Source organism: Callithrix jacchus, chromosome 5 (assembly GCF_049354715.1).
Source record: "Callithrix jacchus isolate 240 chromosome 5, calJac240_pri, whole genome shotgun sequence".
NCBI classification, from domain to species: Eukaryota; Metazoa; Chordata; class Mammalia; order Primates; family Cebidae; genus Callithrix; species Callithrix jacchus.
Genome location: NC_133506.1, coordinates 63,322,122 through 63,341,840, shown reverse-complemented (window position 1 = coordinate 63,341,840; position 19,719 = coordinate 63,322,122). Strand labels below are relative to the sequence as shown.

The 19,719-nt window shown below is 56.3% G+C and overlaps 1 protein-coding gene across 14 annotated transcripts in view; it reads right to left on the bottom strand.

Annotated features, from left to right (window-relative positions):
* Positions 1–19,719, bottom strand: part of ABR (ABR activator of RhoGEF and GTPase) — a 195,673-nt gene that overhangs the window by 65,044 nt on the left and 110,910 nt on the right. For 7 of the 14 annotated variants that reach the window (XM_035299228.3, XM_078372266.1, XM_078372267.1 and 4 more), the window contains 4 exons: positions 18,422–18,520; positions 11,873–12,058; positions 5,883–5,990; positions 1,940–2,000 (listed from right to left, as the gene is read on the bottom strand). In XM_035299228.3, the coding sequence (XP_035155119.1) occupies positions 1,940–2,000; positions 5,883–5,990; positions 11,873–12,058; positions 18,422–18,520 (454 nt within the window). Of the gene's footprint in view, positions 1–1,438; positions 1,622–1,939; positions 2,001–5,882; positions 5,991–11,800; positions 12,059–18,421; positions 18,521–19,719 lie in introns of those variants that run through there. The other 7 variants (XM_078372259.1, XM_078372263.1, XM_078372265.1 and 4 more) reach the window with 2 other exon arrangements.

Below are 19,719 nucleotides of genomic sequence, written 5' to 3'. Positions count from 1 at the left end.
CTCCAGGTCCAGGTCTGGTTCACCAAGTCGAAGCTTCCTTTTGGGGAAGGGAGAGGAAGTCGAGCAGGGCACATTTCTTTTTCGGGAAGACAGAGTTGAGACCTGACCAACTCCTAGGCCAGACCAAAAAGACCATTTCCCCTCTGACCAGGCCAATTTCAAGTGAGGACAGGGTTCCTGGAGCCGTCCTGCTGAGTTGCAGGAGAGAGGCCACCTCAGAGGTTGCTTCCATCACGAGGGTCCTGAGAAGGTCAGGGGGTGATGGCACCGCGCAGCCCATCCAGCACAGCTGCCTGGGAAAAAGCCCAGGAGACAGATGGCCCCTCCTCCAGCAAGCTGCCACCCTCCTCCCTTCAGCTCCAAGGAGCTCCGGGTTACCAGGGAGACAGGAAAGCAGGGTGACTGAGGAGGGCGCAGAGCCCAAGCACCTGGTGGGAAGGAAGAGGAAGGTCCTAGAACCAGCCGCGCGCCGATCCCACAGACTCGGGCCCAGAGCAGCGCGCCTGGGAGCCACCGAAGCCCACCCCCTCCCTGCCACAGGCAGGTGGGCACCCCTGGCATGCTGTGCCTCTTGGGCCAGAGTCCACGGTCTCCTGGACACCTCCCTGCCGGGGGTGGCTTCACTGTCCCATGACCACCAGCCCTGCTGATGGCGTGCACCTGTCCAGGACGCCCCCGTGCCCCGCCAGTGGCGGGGGCTACCAGGAGGATGGCCCAGGCCGTCCCGCTGACCGGTGGCGTGTGTGTGACCTTCACAAAGCCTCCTGCCACACCCCCTACCGCTGGTCCTGCCGACCTGCCTTCCACAGTCCTGTGCCCGGACCTCAGCTCGAGAGTCTATCAAGGCTAGAAACAAGCCTTTGGGCTCCTTCCTCTTCTACAGTCGCTCCGTGTCCCCCCGCCCGCCACCCCCCCACCACCGCGCCGCAGCATGTGCCTGGGAGCACAATACCCGCCACCCAGCCTCCGCTCCTCGCTCCAGAAACAAAGAACTCCTAACTTCTCCCTCCAGCTCGCGCCATCGTCACCCATCCAGACCATCGCCACCCCTTGTCACCCGTCCCCACATGGCGCCTGGCCCCCGCGGACCCTCCCCTGGCCTCAGGGCTGCTGTGTCTGCAGGCACAGCTCATTGCCATCCCTCCCTAACAGCCCCTGCAGCAAGTTCTCCCACACTAGCCACCCCTTCCCCACCCATCCTCAGGGGCACCTGGACCTGCCAGCCTGGTCCTTCGTCTCCAAGCAGCCCTGCGCTGAGCATCGCCCAGGTTTCAACTCTAGGCGGGATGCTGGCCAAAATGAAGCGAGATTCAGGGCCAGCTGCCTGCCCACCCTTCCTCCCCGCGGCCCCCAGGCCTTGCCGGCACATTCAAGCCCACTCCAGCCAGTCACAGAGGTGGGAGGGTCCGCCACCTCCCACAGCGGGCACCTGGGTTACCATAGGTGCAGTTACAGCAGAAGCGAATAATGAGGAGAATCTCCATGGCAGCCTCTGTCCGCGCAGCGGGAGCGTACAGCCATCGCTCCAGGACCCCGGTGCCCACCAGCAGTCCCACCGGCCACTCAGCCACCTTGCTGAAGCGGCCACACCGTCCCTAGCATCCAGCAGCCGCTTCGGAGTGCTCCTCCAGCTAGGGGGAGGGGCAGGAGGCGCGTGGCGAGGAGAGGAGGGAGGGGGAGGGGGAGGGGGAGGAGAGGAGGGGTGGGGAGGGAGGGACCCAGCAGCCTACTGGCATCCTAAAGAGGAGCACGTTTGTAGCTGGCTGGCTGCCCGGGCACGAGGCTGGAGTCCTCCGGTGTGCACGCACACACACTCTCACGCGCGCTCACACTCACACTCACAGGCGCACGAGCAGGAAGGGTGCTGCGTTCACGCAGCCTGGCGCCCACACGGCCAGACAAAGGAAGGTGACAGTAATCCGGCCCCTCCCCGAGGTACCTTCCATGGTGACTGAGGTGTGGCTGTCCTTGGAGTCCTTGGGACCTTTCACCTTGAGCTCCTGCCAAAGGGAGAGGAATCACTGCCTGGTCTGCCAATGCCGCCCCAGCCCCTACCGTGAGCCTGACAGGGAGGGGAGCTCTGAAATTCAGGGTGCAAGTGTGAGAATGGAGGCCGGGTGCGTGGCTCACGTCTGTCATCCCAGCACTTTGGGAGGCTGAGGCGGACGAATCACCTGAGGTCAGGAGTTCAAGACCAGCCTAAACAACATGGTGAAAACCCATCTCTACTAAAAATGCACAAATTAGCTGAGTGTGGTGGCATGCACCTGTAATCCTAGCTACTCGGGAGGCTGAGGCAGAGGAACCTGCTTGAACCTGGGAGGCGGAGGTTGCAGTGAGCTGAGATCATGCCACTGTACTCCTGCCTGGGAGACAGATCGAGATGCCATTTCAAAAAAAAAAAAAAATGAGAACAGAGACAAAGGAGCCCGTGGCCACGGACTGCCTCTGCCTTGACACCCCCATCCCCTGCGCCCACAGCTGTGAGCTCCTGGAGCCTTGTAGAGTCCAGCAGCTGGGGCATGGGCAAGAAGGAAGGGACTCCAGGTCCCAGAGAGGAGTGGGGCTGGCAGGGAGCCCTGAGGTTACAGGAAACCCTCCCAGGAGCCCCTACTCAGGAATCCTACACGTCGGCAGACAGGGGTGGAGCTGACAAGTGCCAGCCGATCTTCAGGGCATGAGCAGCCCGTGAGGAGGGGGGGTCCTGCATACCTGCACAGGGCAGGCAGCGAAATGGCGGGCCTGGGGCAGAGACTCAGAGTTCCTGGGACAGCCCAGCTGCATCCTACCCCCATCAGAGGGCACTTCCTCAGGCCTCAGCACCCCGACGATCCCCACCCACCACGGCCTGTGCTGGGTGTCCTCCAGGAGGGTGAAAGGGAGGAACGACCTGTCCTCCTGGACCCCGAGCCAGGCGACAGGCAGTGAGTCCTGGAAACAGACTTGGGGAGGACTAGTCTGCTCCAGGCCTCTGTCACCCTTCTCTAGAGGTTCCAGCCTCAGCTTCTGTTCACAGGACGGTGTCGCCTGCAATTCGAGCTGTAATGTGATCCCCACTTGGCAGACAAAGCAGGCGGAGCGTGAAAGAGGGGTGTGGGAGGGAAGGTGGGGGGGGCAAGGTGAGGCCAAGGTCAGGAGCCCAGGTGATGTCACCTGCTCAGCCTGGAGGGAAGGAAGCCCCCAGAAAGCAGGAGCTTCCTGCATCTGTCTCAAGCTGTTTCTAGACAGGGTAAACTCCCGGGGACTGAGCTTGGGTGTGTGTATATTTTGGGGGACAGGGAGGGTGGGGGCTACTCAGCTTCTCAAGGCTTTGTCTCTGGCTGGTGCTTGGATTTCCAGATTCAGAGAATTTTTCTTCGCGCCCCCTCCAGCAAAGCCTGAGCTATGAAATCACTCCTGCCACAGGGAAGAGCCTAATTGCCATAATTAGGTGGCAGTGCCAGCAGGAAGCAAGTACGTCATCAAGTGACTCAGGAGGAGGAGCCACCTGGCGGAGAGCCAGGGGCGGCTCTGTCCTCCTCTGAGAGGGGCTCACGGAGGCAGCCTTTGAGAGGGGCTCAAGGCTGGGGCAGGGGCTGCTGTCCATGCAGATAACAGGCAGCCAGCCCAAGCAGAGAGCAGAGCCCACATTCTCTGGACCGTATGGGACCCTGGGCTCTCGGGCAGCCTTGGCTGGGCCGCTCTGAACATGGATCAGGCCGGTCGGGTAGTTCCCAGCTTGGGCTGCCAGAGAGCCCAGCTTGGGCTGGGAACTAAGAGGGGAAGCACCGTTTCTCCAGCCTCTTTTGTTTGTATTTTTAATAGAGACAGGGTCTTGCCATGTTGCCCAGGCCAGTCTCGAACCCCTGCGCTCAAGCCATCCTCCTGCCTCGGCCTCCCACAGCGCTGGGATTAAAGGCATGAGCCACCGCGCCCAGCCTCTCCAGCCTCTTGACGCCACGTAGAGGGACTTCCCCATCCTGCACTTCGTCCTCCCAGGCAGAGGGTGACTCCTCTGTTCCATGGGTCTGGAAGAAGAAACCGGTCAGTGCTCCTCTCTCTGCACACGGGGTTAGAGGGGTGGGCTCTGGCCTCAGTGTGGGGAGGGCCTGTGGTTCCCTGTTCCTGCAAAGGACTCAACAGACACTTTTTTTCTTTTAAGACATAGTCTCGCCCTGTGGCCCAGGCTGGAGTGCAGTGGCGAGATCTCAGCTCACTGCAACCTCCGCCTCCCCGGTTCAAGCAATTCTCCTGCCTCAGCCTCCTGAGTAGCTGGGATTACAGGTACCCGCCACCACGCCTGGCTAATTCTTGTATTTTAGTGGAGATGGGCTTTCACTATGTTGGTCAGGCTGCTCCCAAACTCCCGATCTCAGGTGACCCACCCCCCTTAGCCTCCCAAAGTGCTGGGATGACAGGCGTGAGCCACCATACCGGCCTCAATAGATACATTTAATTCCAGAGGAGAAGTGCCAGCAAGCCCACTATGGCCACAGATGCAAATCTGCATCCTCCAAGCTGCGCCCTAACAGTCACCAAGCTGACCCGCCCGTCTCCGTCTGCCCAGCACCCTGGTTGCCTCTCAGTGGATCCTAAACCTGGGCATCAGCCTGCACCCCTGAAGTTTCCAGAAAGCATCCAGATGCAGGATGCTGCATCTCCCCAGCTCTTCCAGCATTAGAGCTGAGACGGGGAACACAAAGGGCCAAGGAGGGTCTTTAGGGCAGGACCCGCAGAACTGCAGAAGCTTCTCCCCCATTCTAGCGTAGAGGTTCTCTCGCCTGGAACTGGCAGCTGGGTGCTGTTCCTGAAAGGCTGGTGCTATAGGGTGTCACCACGGTCTTTTTGGACTAAGGGATGAGCTGGGCTCTGTCCTGAAGGACCCAGAGCAACTGTCCCCTCCATGCCTCCTCCTGGGTAGAAATGTGAGTGGCAGATGGGGCCGCACGTCTGCCCTGCAGAGGAGAATGGGAGGAAGGCTGAGCCGCATAGGCAGACACAGGCCTGTTTCCAGCTGGGGGTTCCAAGGCTCCTTCTCCACATACGTGGCTCCTGCCATCTCTGTTTATGGGACTGCAGACTTAGAGTGGGCAAGGATTTTCAAAGATGACCGAGTCCAAATTTCCTCAAGTCTTCCCATTCATAAAAATCACCCAGAAGCTTGTTCAAACAGAGAATTTTGGGCCCCACCCAAAGCTCCTGAATCAGAAGCTCCAGGGAAGGTGCCTGGAAATCTGTGTTTTAAATCACAGTGACCGTTGATGCCTATCAGCAAGGTTAGGACTAGTTGGCCAAGCCGGGCTCAGCGGCTCACGCCTGTAATCCCAGCACTGTGGGAGGCTGAGGTGGGCAGATCACCTGAGTTCGAGACAAGCTTGGCCAACAGGGTGAAATCCCATCTCTATTAAAGAATCAAAAATTAGCCGATGTGATGGTGGGGTCCTGTAGTCCCAGCTACTCAGGAGGCTGAGGCAGGAGAATTGCTTGAATGCTTGAGGCGAAGCCTGGTGACAGAGTGAAATTCTGTCTCAAAAAAAGGATGAGCTGGCCGAGTGTAAACCCCCTCATTATACAGGACAGGAAATGAAGGCTGAGAGGAGGGAAGTCACTTGCTCAGGGTCACCTGAGCGTGGGAGAAAACTGCCTTACTTTTTTTTTTTTTTTTTTTTGCCTCCCTTGTTTCTCTCTCTAATCTGAAAGAGAATAATAAAAAAAAAAAAGTTTTATATTAAGAGGGAAAGTGTCAGGTGCAAGAAAGCAAATATGAGGCTAAGCGTTATGCATTCGAGTAACCACATCACTGGCTGGCAAGCGAGGGAGGGGAGACCCGAGGCCCGGAAGGCTCTGAGCTCCCCCAGCGCCCACTTTCATCTGCCAGGGTGGCTGTGCCGAGAGCTGCCTACCTCTGAGATCTTCTGGAACTGATTGTTGGACTGGCTGCACTTCTCAGCTGTCTCCAGAGCGACTTTGTAGTTATCCACAAACGCTTTGTACACACCAAGCTGGCTGGCCTGCAGGGAGGAGTTGGGGAATAGAGGAGAGGAGGGGGAGCGGGAGGGGAGAGGATTAGTGAATGGATGAAAGCTTCGCAGAGCACCTGGAGCACCCGGGCGCTGAAAACCTCTAACTCAGCTCCTCGGGGTGAGCTGGGAACCAGAAGAGAGGCAAGGATGAACATGTTACACTGTCCCTTTGAACTTGACAGTTTCCATGGAAACTAGCTTAGCCAATAAGGCTAACAATGAGATCTGGGGCTGGGGAGACGAGGATAGGGCCTTTGTTGGCCTGCTAGAAATTCAACTCATCACAGTGCTAGCTTTCCTCAGCATCATCAAGGCCTCCCAGGGTCTGAAATCCCTTAATGTCTCATACTTCCTTCACATCCTGGAATTAGCCAGAGCAGGGAGAGGCGGGTATGTGTGTGCTGGGGGGAGCTGGCACACGTGGCCTGCTCAGGTCTCCCTCCCCATGTAGAGTGTGGGGCATAGCATTGAAAGGTACCTTCTGGGCCAGGCACGGTGGCTCATGCCTGTAATCCCAGCACTTTGGGAGGCTGAGGCGGGAGGATCACCTGAGGTCAGGAGTTTGAGACCAGCCTGGCCAACATGGTGAAACCCCCGTCTCTACTAAAAATGCAAAAATTAGCCAAGCGTGGTTGGTGGCAGGTGCCTGTGGTCCAGCTACTCGGGAGGCTGAAGCAGGAGAATTACTTGAATTTGGGAGGCAGAGGTTGCAGTGAGCTGAGATCACACCACCGCACTCCAGCCTGAGCGACAGAGTGAGATTCCGTCTCAAAAACAAAACAAAACAAAACAACAAATAAAGGTGCTGTCTTTCCTCCCTTGGCCTCAGGGTCCCCGTCCTCTCCTCTTCCACCTCCTCTATCCCCAAGGAGCCAAAGTCCCTGCCTCACTACACATTTGCCCACCACTGAGAATCAAACACAAGCTTTTCCTGATTCACAGCCACAGAAGGCCTCACCTCCTCTGACAGCCACAGCACATGCCATCGCCCCTTCTGCAAAAGCGGAAACTGAGGCTCACTAAGTCAATTCCCCAAATATTTATGGAAAGCGTTCTCTGGGCTGTATATATGCACTTCCTCTTAAGGGAGCAAAGGGTAGAAATTAAAATTAAAACCAGAGTGAGATATTTTGTACTCCTCAGAAGGGTAAAAATTTAAAAGTCTAATTGACAGCAAGGGCTGGCAAGCATATGGGGAAACTTAAATTCTTACAGACCACTCGGGGGAGTGGAAATTAGTACAATTATTTGGAGAGCAATTTGTTAGTAACTACTAACACTGAAACAGTTGAACTAATAAAGCTGAGGATAGGCAAAGCCTATCTACTGCTCAGCAAATCCACTTTTACACACCAACCTCGAGCTTTTTTTTTTCTTCAAAGTACATGCCAAGCCCAAAGTAGATATAGATACCCAGTAAACGCACAAACTGTAGTCTAGAAGCTATCCACCAAATTCATGCCCGTAGCCACTTCGAGAGCGGGGAGGGAGGGAGAGGAGAGTCCACCTCTATGCATGATGCTTCATTGTCTTGATTGCAAGGTTTTGCTGTGTTATTCTCTGGGTTTTTTGGTTTCAAGCTTTTTCAGTACAGCAGCAAGGGGGATACAGCTGCTGCCTCCAGGGCCTGTGGTGGGGAGTGGCTGCTGCAGACCCCCACCCTGGACCACTTCGCTTTCGGCAGGATCCTCGTGCTCCCCAAGAACCTGCAGAGACCTGCAGAGACTGGGGGTAGGGGTGGGGACAGGCTGGCTGCAGCATCGGCTGAGCCTGGAGCCTCCCAGGGGAGCCCTTTGAGAGAGCTGGTGGGCAGAGGAGTCGGCATCTGGAGAGACCAGACAGCAGAGAGAGAACGGAGGCACCTGGGGTGAAACCAAGGCCAGAGGTGTTCAGCTCTCAGCGGCAGGGGGGCCGGACTTTAGATAGTGGGGTGAGGTAGGAAGGGATGCAGTTTATTTCCTTTTCCAGGGAGGAGTGAGGCCCAGCCCATCAGTGCCCACCCTACAGGAGACATAGTTTGCTTCCTAAGCCGAAGGACACATGGCCGAGGTTCCTCCAGGAAAGGGCCCCTCTTGCCCCCTTTCCCACAAGAAGGAGAACACCTGGCTGTGCAGGTTGGCGCACCACCCACTGTGAGCCAGGCCACGGTCACCCCAGGCTGTAGTGCCTGAGGGCCGGCCCACCAGGTTCATTAGCTAGGAAGGGCAGGTTGCTTGGGAACGGCAGCCTGGCACTGGGGTGATCTCATAAAACAAACAGCAGAGATGCTAATTCCCTTCTCTCGGCAATTAATAATCAAATACCCAGAGACTTCAGCTGAAAATAAACCACTTCCAGATGCCAGGCCTGCAGCCCCAGGGGCCTCAGACACCAGTTCATGACGCCGGGGAGGGAAGGCGGTGGGTAGCAGATTCACGGCCAGGCCTGTGGAGCCAAGGCCAGAACGGGACGGCCAGGCCTAAGCGACAAAGAGCTCGCTGCCACAGGGCTTGCTGTCCTCCACCCTCCTGAGGAGCATGCCCCCGAAGCCAGCTCAGGTGACCAGGCAGTGAGGACAGGTGTCCACACCCCTGAACTGAAGGGGCAGCTGGGAATGTGAAAACCATGAGTGTGGTGCTCCCTCAAAAGGATGCCTGCTGGGTGCCTCCTCCCAATTTATTTATTTGTTGTTTGTTTGTATATTTATTTTCTTTTTTGTTTGAGACAAAGTTTTGCTCTCATCACCCAGGCTGGAGTGTAGTGGCACGATCTCAGCTCACCTCAACCTCCGCCTCCCGGATTCAAGCGATTCTCCTGCCTCAGCCTCCTGAGAAGCTGGGATTACATGCATGCAACACCATGCCCAGGCAATTTTGCATTTTAACATGGGGTTAAAATTTGACATTTAACATGAGAAACCAACATGGGGTTTCTCCATGTTGGTCAGGTTGGTCTTGAACTCCCGACCTCAGGTGATCCGCCAGCCTCGGCCTCCCAAAGTGCTGGGATTACAGTGTGAGCCATTGGGCCTGGCCCAATCTAATAATAATCTTCCCAATTTAATAATAATAATCATGGCACTAATGATAATGACTAGTTGAGTACTTATTAATTTACAAAGTTCCAGGCACTGTTCCAAGCACTTTCCTTTCTACTTTATTCTATTTTTTTTTTTTTTTTTTTTTTTGAGACAGAGTCTTACTGTGTCACCCAGGCTGGAGTGTAGTGGTGCGATCTTGGCTCACTTCAACGTCCGCCTCCCGAGTTCAAGCCATTCTGTCAACTCAGCCTCCCAAGTAGTAGCTGGGATCTCAGGTGTACGTTACCATGCCATGCTAATTTTTGTATTTTTAGTAGAGACGGGGTTTCACCATGTTGGCCAGGCTGATCTCAAACTCTTGACCTCAGGTGATCTGCCCACCTTGGCCTCCCAAAGTGCTGGGATTACAGGCATGGGCCAGGGCACCCGGCCGACTCTATTTCTTTGTAGAGATGGGGTCTTGCTATGTTGCCCAGGCTGGTCTTGAACTCTAGGCTTCCAGTAATCCTCCAGCTTCAGCCTCCCAAAGTGCTGTGATTACAGGTATAAGCCACTGCACCCAGCCCCATGCGCTTTTCAGATATTAACTCACTCCTTGACATAACTCACTACTATGACGGTCCTCATTGTTACAGATGAGGAAGCTGAGTCAGAGTGCCTGGGTAAGTTGCCCAGTTGCAAGTTTCATCTGGCAGAGCTAGGACTTGAGCCCATTTTGAGTTCTCTGCAGGCCCAATAATCAAGGTCCTGGTGTGTTCACTCAATCATGCAGTGACCACTGGACCTGTTCTGGGGGTCTAAGAAGATGAAAATGCAGGCCGGGTGTGGTAGCTCACACCTGTAATCCCAGCATTTTGAGAGGCCGAGGCAGGAGGATCATCTGAGGTCAGGAGCTCGAGACCAGCTTGGCTAACATGGCAAAACCCTGTCTCTACTAAAAATATAAAAAATTAGCTGGGTGTGGTGGCGGGCACCTGTAGTCTTAGCAACTCAGGAGGCTGAAGCAGGAGATTTGTTTGAACCTGGGAGACAGAGGTTGCAGTGAGATCGTGCCACTGCACTCCAGCCTGGGCCACAGAGGCTCTGTCTCAAAAAAAAAAAAAGAAAATGAGGGCCAGGTGTAGTGGCTCACGCCTGTAATCCCAGCACTTTGTGAGGCTGAGGCAGGCAGATGGTGACGTTAAGAGATCGAGACCATCTGACTAACAAGATGAAACCCTGTCTCTACTAAAAAATCCAAAATTAGCTGGGCGTGGTGGCACACGCCTGTAGTCCCAGCTACTCGGGAGGCTGGGGCAGAAGAATTGCTTGAACCCAGGAGGCGGAGACTCTCAGTGAGCTGAGATTGCGCCACTGCACTCCAGCCTGTGCGACAGAGGGAGACTCCGTCTCAAAAAAAAAAAAGAAAGAAAGAAAATGCAGTCCGACCCCTGGAGCTTGTGGTCTGGGTGAGTCACACAGTTATTGGCGCTCATGACAGGGACTGGCACCAGGCCTGCATTTGGGGGCTTGGAAAGCCTTCTCGGAGGAGGTCCCTTCTAAGCAGGGGACTGAGCAGGAGATGCCAGACGAGGCGGGAGGACACTTCAGGCAGACAGGGCCTCCAGCAGGAGGAGCTCAGAAAGTGCCTGCCCCAGGAACTGAGAACAGAAAGTCTGGTGTCAGGAGCAGGAGTGCGGGGAGGAGGCAGCCACGCCAGGCCCGGGCACAGCTCAGCTCAGCGTGCCAAGGGTCCGTTCCTTGAAGCCTGGTATCATCCGAGGGCCGAGGGGAGATGGGGTTCAGTGACTCTCTCCCCTGCAAGGAGAGGTGGCGTGGGAGAGAAATGCGCCTGGAGGCAGCAGCCACGCAGGAGGGTCTGCAGCTGCTCAGGTGAGGGCCATGGGGAGCCGGGTGGGAGGGGCGGAAGGACACGGAGGCTGTGAGCAACAGCCAAAAAGAGGACTCCACGGGACGGGGGGCAGGGGAGTGTGCCAAGAGCAGGTCTAACATGCTCACTGAGATGAAAACGGGAAGCAGAGCAGATCACGCCATGGACGAGCAGCTCAGCTTTGAACATGCTCAGCTAGATACCCTACAAGTGTCCAGGTAGGAGTTTTCCCCAGTGTGAGAAAAAGGCAGAGCCCTGTTCATTCAGCCAGCCTCAGTCAGGGAGGAGGAGGAGGCCCCGTGGCCACTCACACCCGGAGAAGAACCATAACCTGGACTCCCAGTCTCCTTTTTGCCTATAGGCTGTCAGATGTTATATAGGGGACTCCATGGGTTTGACGTGGGCTCCCCCAGGGGACATAGCCAGAGCTGGGGCAGAGCTGGGGGAAAGGGTGTCACAGAAGGCCCCAGGGAGCAGAAGATGTCTGTGGGCCTTTCCCAGCACTAAGTCTGCATGTTAACCACCCCGCCGGCAACACTCCCCATCCCAAAATAGTGGGCAGGGCTGGGCTTTTAATGCCTCCCGCTCTTGAGACCTCAGGAGAGGATCACTGGCTGATGCATCCAACTGCTTCCTTTTACTGAGGCAGCCTGAGATGCAGTGAATCCCCGAGGTCTCAGGGGAGCAGGCCTTGGGCCCCCATCCCCCATCTCCACCACCCCTAGAATCTCCACCTCAGACTGTCTCTACCACCCCATAATGCACAGGCCCGGGCTTTCCTCCAGGACTCAGAGTGGACTCAGGCCTGCAAGGAGGTCAACAGGGCCGTCTGGTCTTCTCTGGAAGCTGTTTTCAACACTGTTGGCTCCGTTACACCCCTGCGTGAGGCCCCCTGACCCTGGGACTCACCAGCTTCTGGAAGAGGTGGCCCATGGTGACCTGACCGCCCCCCCGTGTGAGGCCCCCTGTCCTGGGACTCACCAGCTTCTGGAAGAGGTGGCCCATGGTGACCTGGCTGTCCCACTGCTGCACCTTGGGGCACAGGCTGTCGTAGAACTCCTTGTGGATCTGGTAGATGTCCTGGACCTTGTAGAAGATGGTTTCGATCTGCTGGATGGTGAGCACGGGCTGGGAGGTGGTGGCTGTGGCCTTCAGGGGTTTCATGGGCTGGGAGGACGTGAGGAGGAGAGAGCAGAGGCGGGGGGTGAACAGACCAGCATGCCGCCAGGCTTGGGGGCGACTGTCAGCCCTTCCCACTGTCAGGTCTTGTCAGGTCCTGCCTGGACAAGGCCACAAAGGCAGAGCCCTGAAGCGTGCTTTGTATCCAGGAGCCGCTGCCACAGGCCCCAGCAGGCCACACACTTGGTGTGGGCACCTGTCCCAGTAGCCCTGCCAGGCTTGAGGGGTGGTGCTGCGGTCTACTCCCCGGCCACGCGCCCGAACTCAGCCACAGCCTGCGCTGCTTTAACAGGACCTCGCCTTTCTCCCACAGTTGCCTGTGCCCTGAGTCAGGAGCTCCTGTCCCACATCAGTGGAAAGGAGGGTTGACTGGGACTCAGGCCTTCCTCTGTTTCCTTACAAGAAACAACTTGTTTCCAGGACTCAGAGGGGCAGGACCAGAAGGTACTCCAGACCAGCCTGGCCTCACTGATATTCCAAGTTCCCGTCACTTGGTACAGGGAGAGGGACGGGGGTTAGCAGGTTCCCCACCACCTTCCACCCCGTGGCAGACATTGCTAAGAGACCACAATGACCCCTCCCATAGCACGTGGCCTCCAGTTTCAGACATGTTCCCAATGCCTGCCTGTCTATACCAAGATGCTCCAGGGCCTGTAGTGTAGACAGTGAGGTGGCAGACACAGGGACCAACCCCCAGCTCTGGCTGCAGCTGACACCATTGCCTCCAAGCCCAGCAGCAGGACTGGGGGTAATGGGACCTGCAGGCATCGTCTTCAGTGTGCTTCTCCACATTTTATTCTATTTTGTTTGTCTGTTTGCTGCCATACCACCTCCTTGCCCGTGGTTCTCATGGGTGATGTGAGAGACGGCAGTGTTGGATCATAAGCATCCACCATGTAGTTCCCAGGTTGTGCTGGAGCAGCCTGGAGGGCTGCATGGAGGAGGCGGATATACCAGGGCCTTGAAGAGCTGGGCAGGTGGAGGAGTGGTGGGTAGTGAGGTAAGGAGACAGAAGGGCAGGGAGGCAGAAGGAACCGCAGCAGGAGCAAGGAAAGAGCGTCCTCCCAAGCCCAGGTGGCTGGGCTAAAAGCTTCGGGGACTCCCCACCCTCCACGAAGGACACAAAACCAGCTTCAGGATTGACAATGGCGTAAGAGTTTATCCTTTCCAGCGTGAGGCAGGCCCACACGGAGGAGACTGCATCGCCACCGAGTCCCCAAATTCTGGTCCCTGCCTTGGTGAAGTCCCCACTGAGGAAAGAATCAGGGGGGCAAGATCTGTCCCGAGACAGCCACGGCTGGCCGGGCCTTCTCAGAAGCCACTGAGGAAGCGCCTGTCTGCCGCCCACGCAGGGACAAGACGCATGGTTCTGCTTCCTGCTCAGCGTCCCCCACCCTGCCTGTGAAAGGAGAAACGGATGCTCACCACGCCAGTCACAGGACGGGCCTGTGCATGGGGCATCAGACGGCTCCCATGACATGAAGGAGGCCTTGGCTCTCACTGCTGATTTCCCCTGGTGGGAGGGGACAGGGCTGGGCGTGTGGCTGGGACCCTTATGGCAGGTGTTTTTCTCTGATGAAGTCCACACACAGGCCTGAGGGCAGCAGGGTGGGCTGAGGGCAGGGTGACCCACTCAGGGTGGGCTGAGGGGCAGGGTGACCCACTCAGGGTGGGCTGAGGGCAGGGTGACCCATGCGGAGCTTTGGCGAGGCACAGCGATCCTGCCTTGGTGCTAGCGCCCATCCGACTGGCCCTGGCTCTCCAGTTCACCGTGGAGCGTTCTCAGCGAGGACCCCAAGTGACCTCCACCCTGGTCCCAGCCCAAGTGTGTCTCAGGAAGATAGGCCTGGGCCGCTTCTCCCTTGCCCTGGTCTCCCTGGGGACTTCGCATAGCCGTTGGTCCGCTCCGTCCCCCAGCAAAAGGCCTTTCGAAACAGGGGAACAAGATCTGCCCACTTCCTCTACCTCCTGCCCGGAAGGCCTGGCCATATCACCTCAGTCACCGTGGACGGGAGCCCTGGGAGGCAGGCATCATGCACCTGCTTTACAGATGGAGAGCCTGGGCGCAGCGCGGCTGTGAATCCCAATGCGAGGCCAGAAGAGAGTCCGCCCCAGGAGGGCTGGCCGTGGCCAGTGGCGGGAGGGCCTGTGGGCAGTGGCCTCACATCCTGTGGCCCCAGCACAGACCAGACACAGCTCCCAAGCTCCTCCCCGGCCTCCAGGATGCAGAATTACAACGCTTGGTTTCGTCTTTTTTCCTTCACCCCCTGCCTTGGCCCATGCCCCAGGCTTTCCCTGTCATCAGAGTCCACCAGGAAGCAGCGCGGGCCCAGAAGTGACCCCCCCAGCAACCCAGAGGCCAGGGTGGAGGCCCATCTGACCTGTGCATGCGCATGGCTTTGGGTCCACACACCCAGCCCTTTGCTATCAGGAAGGGTTCAGCTGAAAGCAGACGGCCACAGGGGCAGAGCTGTGGGAATGGGGTGAGGGGTGGGAGCGAGCTGGCCCCTGTGTGAGGCCACCTGAGGAGCGAAAGGTTCAGCTCCCCGCAAGCTGAGCTGGGGAGGGTGGGGCTCCCAGCTCAGGGAGAGGAGGGAGAGCTTGACTGAGGCTGAACCTCTTCCCGAGCCCTCCAGCCACAGACCTGGCCTCCCAGTGAGTCTCTCCTTCTCTCCCTCTGGCTTCTGCTCAAGAAAGAGCCAAGCAGGGGCCCAGGAGGAGAGAGCTGGGGGAAGGGATGGATTGCCCGGGGCACATCTGGAGGCGAGGGGGGCCTGCACCACAGATTCTGCCTTTGGGGCACCAGCTGTCGGAAAGGCAGGGCAGGCAGGGGCTCTCTGTCCTGGCCCAGAGGAAGAGGCTCCCGGAGGGCAGGGGGATCCAAGGGCTTCATGTCTGAAGGGATGGCCCCCACTCCCTCCTTCAGGGAAAGGGTGTGCTGTGACAGAAACCAGCAAGCTCTGACCTGTCTTCTCTCCAGCCCTGAGAAATTAATAGTGCCAGCGAACACTCAGGTTCTGCTCCAAGAAAGAGCTTTATGTGCCGGTCGAGGTGGCTCTTGCCTGTAACCCCAGCACTTTGGGAGGCTGAGGCAGGCAGATCACTTGAGGTCAGGAGTTCGAGACCAGCCTGGCCAACATGGTGAAAGTCCATCTCTACTAAAAATACAAAAATTAGCCAGGCATGGTGGTGGATGCCTGTAATCCCAGCTACTTGGGAGGCTAAGGCAGGAGAATGGCTTGAACCCGGGATGTGGAGGTTGTAGTGAGCCGAGATGGAGCCACTGCACTCTAGCCTGGGCAACAGAGCAAGACTCCATCTCAGAAAAAAGAAAGAAAGAAAAGAGCTCGGAGTACAAATTCCTTCAATCTTCACAACAACCGATGAAAAGCATACTATCTGTACACCCAGTTTGCAGATGGAAAAGCTGAGGCACAAAAGCTCATTCACCTGCTGAAAGCCGGGGGCCAGCACAGCCAGGCAGCCTGTTCCTTTGTCTGAACTCCCTTCAGACACACATCCTGTTGGCAATGACGACTCCATGCTTTCTTGATGCCGCAATTCAGTTTGTGGGGCGTGTTTCATGTTTGTCTGATGGTTGCCTCTGCCCGTCTTCCTTTCTCCTGCTAATATCTGAGTGTCGTAAGCACTCAACACAATAGGAGGTTCCAAAAGGGCCACCTGACCTGCTCAACCCCACGGAAAGAGAGAGAAGGCCTGACTCTCATCTTCAGATCCAGAAACGGAGGCTCACGGAATTCACGCAGAGCTCGCCCAAAGCCAGTGGTTTCCACACTCACATGCATACACAGCGAACTGGAAGTCTGAACCAGCACTTATCCTACTGTGTATGACGTGTGCAGCTGTTTCATTTCCTTGTTTTAAAAATGCTGGTTCAACCCACTCCATGCTTCTGCGATGCACTGAGGGGCTGAGCAGAGTTTGCGAGACAGGGCAGCACACCTGTGTGCATGGCGGGGGCAGGTCTTACTATAGCTCTGGCCCCAGACCAGAGCCCTCAGCGACCTGCCACACTGTCCCACACTTGGAAACCTCTCCGAGCATACAGATAAAATCCTGAAGAGACTGAACACACCCAGTCATGCATTTGCCAAAGCATCTGCACATTTTTTTTTTTTTTTTTTTGAGACGGGGTTTTGCTCTTATTCAGGCTGGAGAGCAATGAGAGACCTTGGTTCACTGCAACCTTCACCTCCAGGGTTCTAGTGATTCTCCTGCCTCAGCCTCCCAAGTAGCTGGGATTACAGGTGCCTGCCACAAAGGTGGGCTAATTGTTTGTATTTTTAGTAGAGACGGGGTTTCACCATGTTGGCCAAGCCAACTCCTGACCTCAGGTGATTCACCCGCCTCGGCCTCCCAAAGTGCTGGGCTGACAGGCGTGAGCCACTGCACCCCACCTTTTTTTTTTTGAGAGAGGGTTTCTCTCCCATTGCCCAGTCTGGCGTACAGTGGTATGCACTCAGCTCACTGCAACCTTCGTCCCCAGGTTCAAGCGATTCTCATGCCTCAGCCTCCCGAGTATCTGGGATTACAGGTATGCACCACCACGCCTGACTTTTTTTGTTTTTTTTTTGTACTTTTAGTAGAGACGGGGTTTCACCGTGTTGGCCAGGCTGGTCGAACTCCTGACCTCAAGTGATCTGCCCGCCTCAGCCTCCCAAAGTGGCAGGATTACAGGCGGGAGCCACCGCGCCTGGCCTGCACCTGCTCATTTAGACCGTGATTCCCAGGGCAATATAAACGCCAAGTCCTCTGGGACACCAGCAGCATCTCGGGGTTGACTTGTGACACCTCACGTCATGACAAGTACTTAAATGTGTATCCTATCATTCCTGTAAGAATGAGCTTCCAAAGATTCACACTTCCTATTCTCCCTCTTCTTAGAATGACCTTATATCTCAGGCTACAAAACAGCTAGAGGAAAGAACCTGCCATCCACACTGACTCTGCATAATATCCAAACGCATCCAGCAAGCACTTTCTCCAAAGGTAAAACCACCTCACAGCTGTGTCATACTTTTATTTATTTTCTGAAAACATTTTCATATTCCCCTCCAATCATGCTCTCACCATGATGCCTCCAACTGGGAGAGGAAACTGAGGCATGCGCACTGAGGGCAGAGGTTGGCCTAACGCCTCAGAGCTGTGATGCCTCTCAAAAGACACAGACAGGCCAGGTGCGGTGGCTCAAGCCTGTCATCCCTGCACTTTGCGAGGCCGAGGTGGGTGGATCACCTGAGGTCAGGAGTTCGAGAGCAGCCTGGCCAACATGGTAAAATCTCATCTCCTAAAAATTAGCTGGGCTTGGTGGCATGTACCTGCAATTCCAGCTACTTGGGAGACTGAGGCAGAATCGCCTGAACCCAGGAGGCAGAGGTTGCAGTGAGCCAAGATCACGCCATTGCCCTCCAGCCTGGGAGACAAAAGCAAAACTTCATTTCAAAATATCAACAACGGCCAGCCGCAGTGGCTCACGCCTGTAATCCCAGCACTTTGAAAGGCTGAGGCAGGCAGATCACGAGGTCAAGAGATCGAGACCATCCTGGCCAACATGGTGAAACCCTGTCCCTACTAAAAAATATAAAAATTAGCTGGGTGTGGTAGCGTGCGCCTGTAGTCACAGTTACTAAGGAGGCTGAGGCAGGACAATTGCTTGAACCCCGGAGGCGGAGATTGCAGTGAGCCAAGATTGTGCCACTGTACTCCAGCCTGGCACCTGGGGACAGAGCAAGACTCTGTCTCAAAATAAACAAACAAATAAGAACACAGCCTCCCACCTCCTATTTCCTGACATGCGCCTTGGATGCTGCTCACCGTTCACTCACCCGGGGAGGCAGATGGATTTCGAGCAAAGATAACAGGGAGTTCTCAGCTGGACTGATTGGCAGTGACTGCTCAGGACACAGTGTGGAGGGGGTGCTTGGTCCCCGCCCAGACATAGCCCCATGATGGGTTATGGAGGCCCTTTGACAAGGTGGTGGGTGACAGGCATGTTACCAGCCCTAACCTGGCACTCGGCCCCCGCCCGCACAGAGCCCCGTGATGGGTTATGGAGGCCCTCTGCCACGGCCGTGGATGACAGGTGTGTTTCCAGCCCTAACCTAGCTGTTCCTGTCTCGAAAGAGCTGGGTAATGGAGAGATGGAGCAGAGAGGCACAGGCCCTTTCTGGCAGTGACTGGGCTCCCTGATGCCCAGCTGGGAGCAGAGCAGCTGCAGACTCTGTCCACAGGAGGTCGGGGGCAGGCCCCCTTTCCAGCTCCAAAGCAGCTTCAGAGCATGAGGTTGCCCGGCTTGGGGACCCGGGGCCCCAAAGCACACACTGTACTCACCAGCAACAGGGCTTCCAGCTGGTTAATGTAGATCTCTTCACTGGCCAGGAACCCCGAGAGAACCAGTTTCCTCATCTCCAGGCCCTTCCCTGCTTCCACCTGTGCAAAAGCAAAGCACAGCCAGCAGTTCGTGAGCAAGGAGGCCGAAATTCTCAGCACACTGCCTGCTTCCTGGCCCTTTACCCCTGCCGAAGTCTTCAGCGCACTGTCTGCTTCCCTGCCCTTCCCACCCCACCCCCCTTTTTTTTGAGACAGAGTTTCACTCTGTCACCCAGGCTGGAGTGCAGTGGCACAATCTCGGCTCACTGCAACCTCCATCTCCCAGGTCCTAGTGATTCACCTGCCTCAGCCTCCCGAGTAGCTGGGATTACAGGCACCTGCTACCACATCCGGCTAATTTTTGTATTTTTAGTACAGACGGGGTTTCACCATGTTGGTCAGGATGGTCTGGAACTTCCGACCTCAGGCGACCTGCCCGCCTCAGCCTCCCAAAGTGCTGGGATGACAGACGTGAGCACTGCCCCTGGCCCTGACTTTCCCTTTACCCCTTCTTTCAGTAACACTTTTATAGGGGATAAAAGTCAGATAGTATTATTAAAAATATACATATAAAACATGCAGAAAACGTAAGTCAGATACTATGATAAAACAAATATAAAACATGCAGACGTGGTCCACAGGGTGGGGGGCAGGCCCCCTTTCCTCTCCAGCTCCAAAAGCAGCTTCAGACACTCATGCTCCCGCTGCTAACACCTGGTTTCGCTTCCCTCAACCGATTCCCACATTTCCCCAATGATGTTCGTCCATGGATTCATCCACCTGCCAAGCAAGCCAGCCTTCTGGAGGTGAGCAGACAGGGGACCTGCCCACGTCTGCCTGGTTGTCTGTCCCAGATAAGGATGTTCAGGAGGGAAAATCAGAGTCCCGACTGAGGCATGGCACAGTCAAAAGGGAGGAAACAGCAGGGCCAGAATCTAAGTTGGGGGGGACAGAGAGGGGCCCCAAAGGAAGTGATGGGTAAGCCAGCAGAGCACGGGTGGAGAGAACAGAATGGAGACACAGGGGCCCCAGCCGTGACTGGCTACATGTCTCAGACCCCCAACAGAAGGCAGGCTGGACCCCTCAGCTCCACCCCCGCCCAGCACACTGGCCCCCAGCACTTCCTGACCACCACATTGTGCAAGGCACAGCCCGGAGTGGCCTTCTCCTCCCTCCAGAACTGCTGCTCCTTAGAGAGGACACACTATTGAGATTGGAGTCCACCAGCAGGCACAGTGCTGGCTCAGAGACAGTACCCC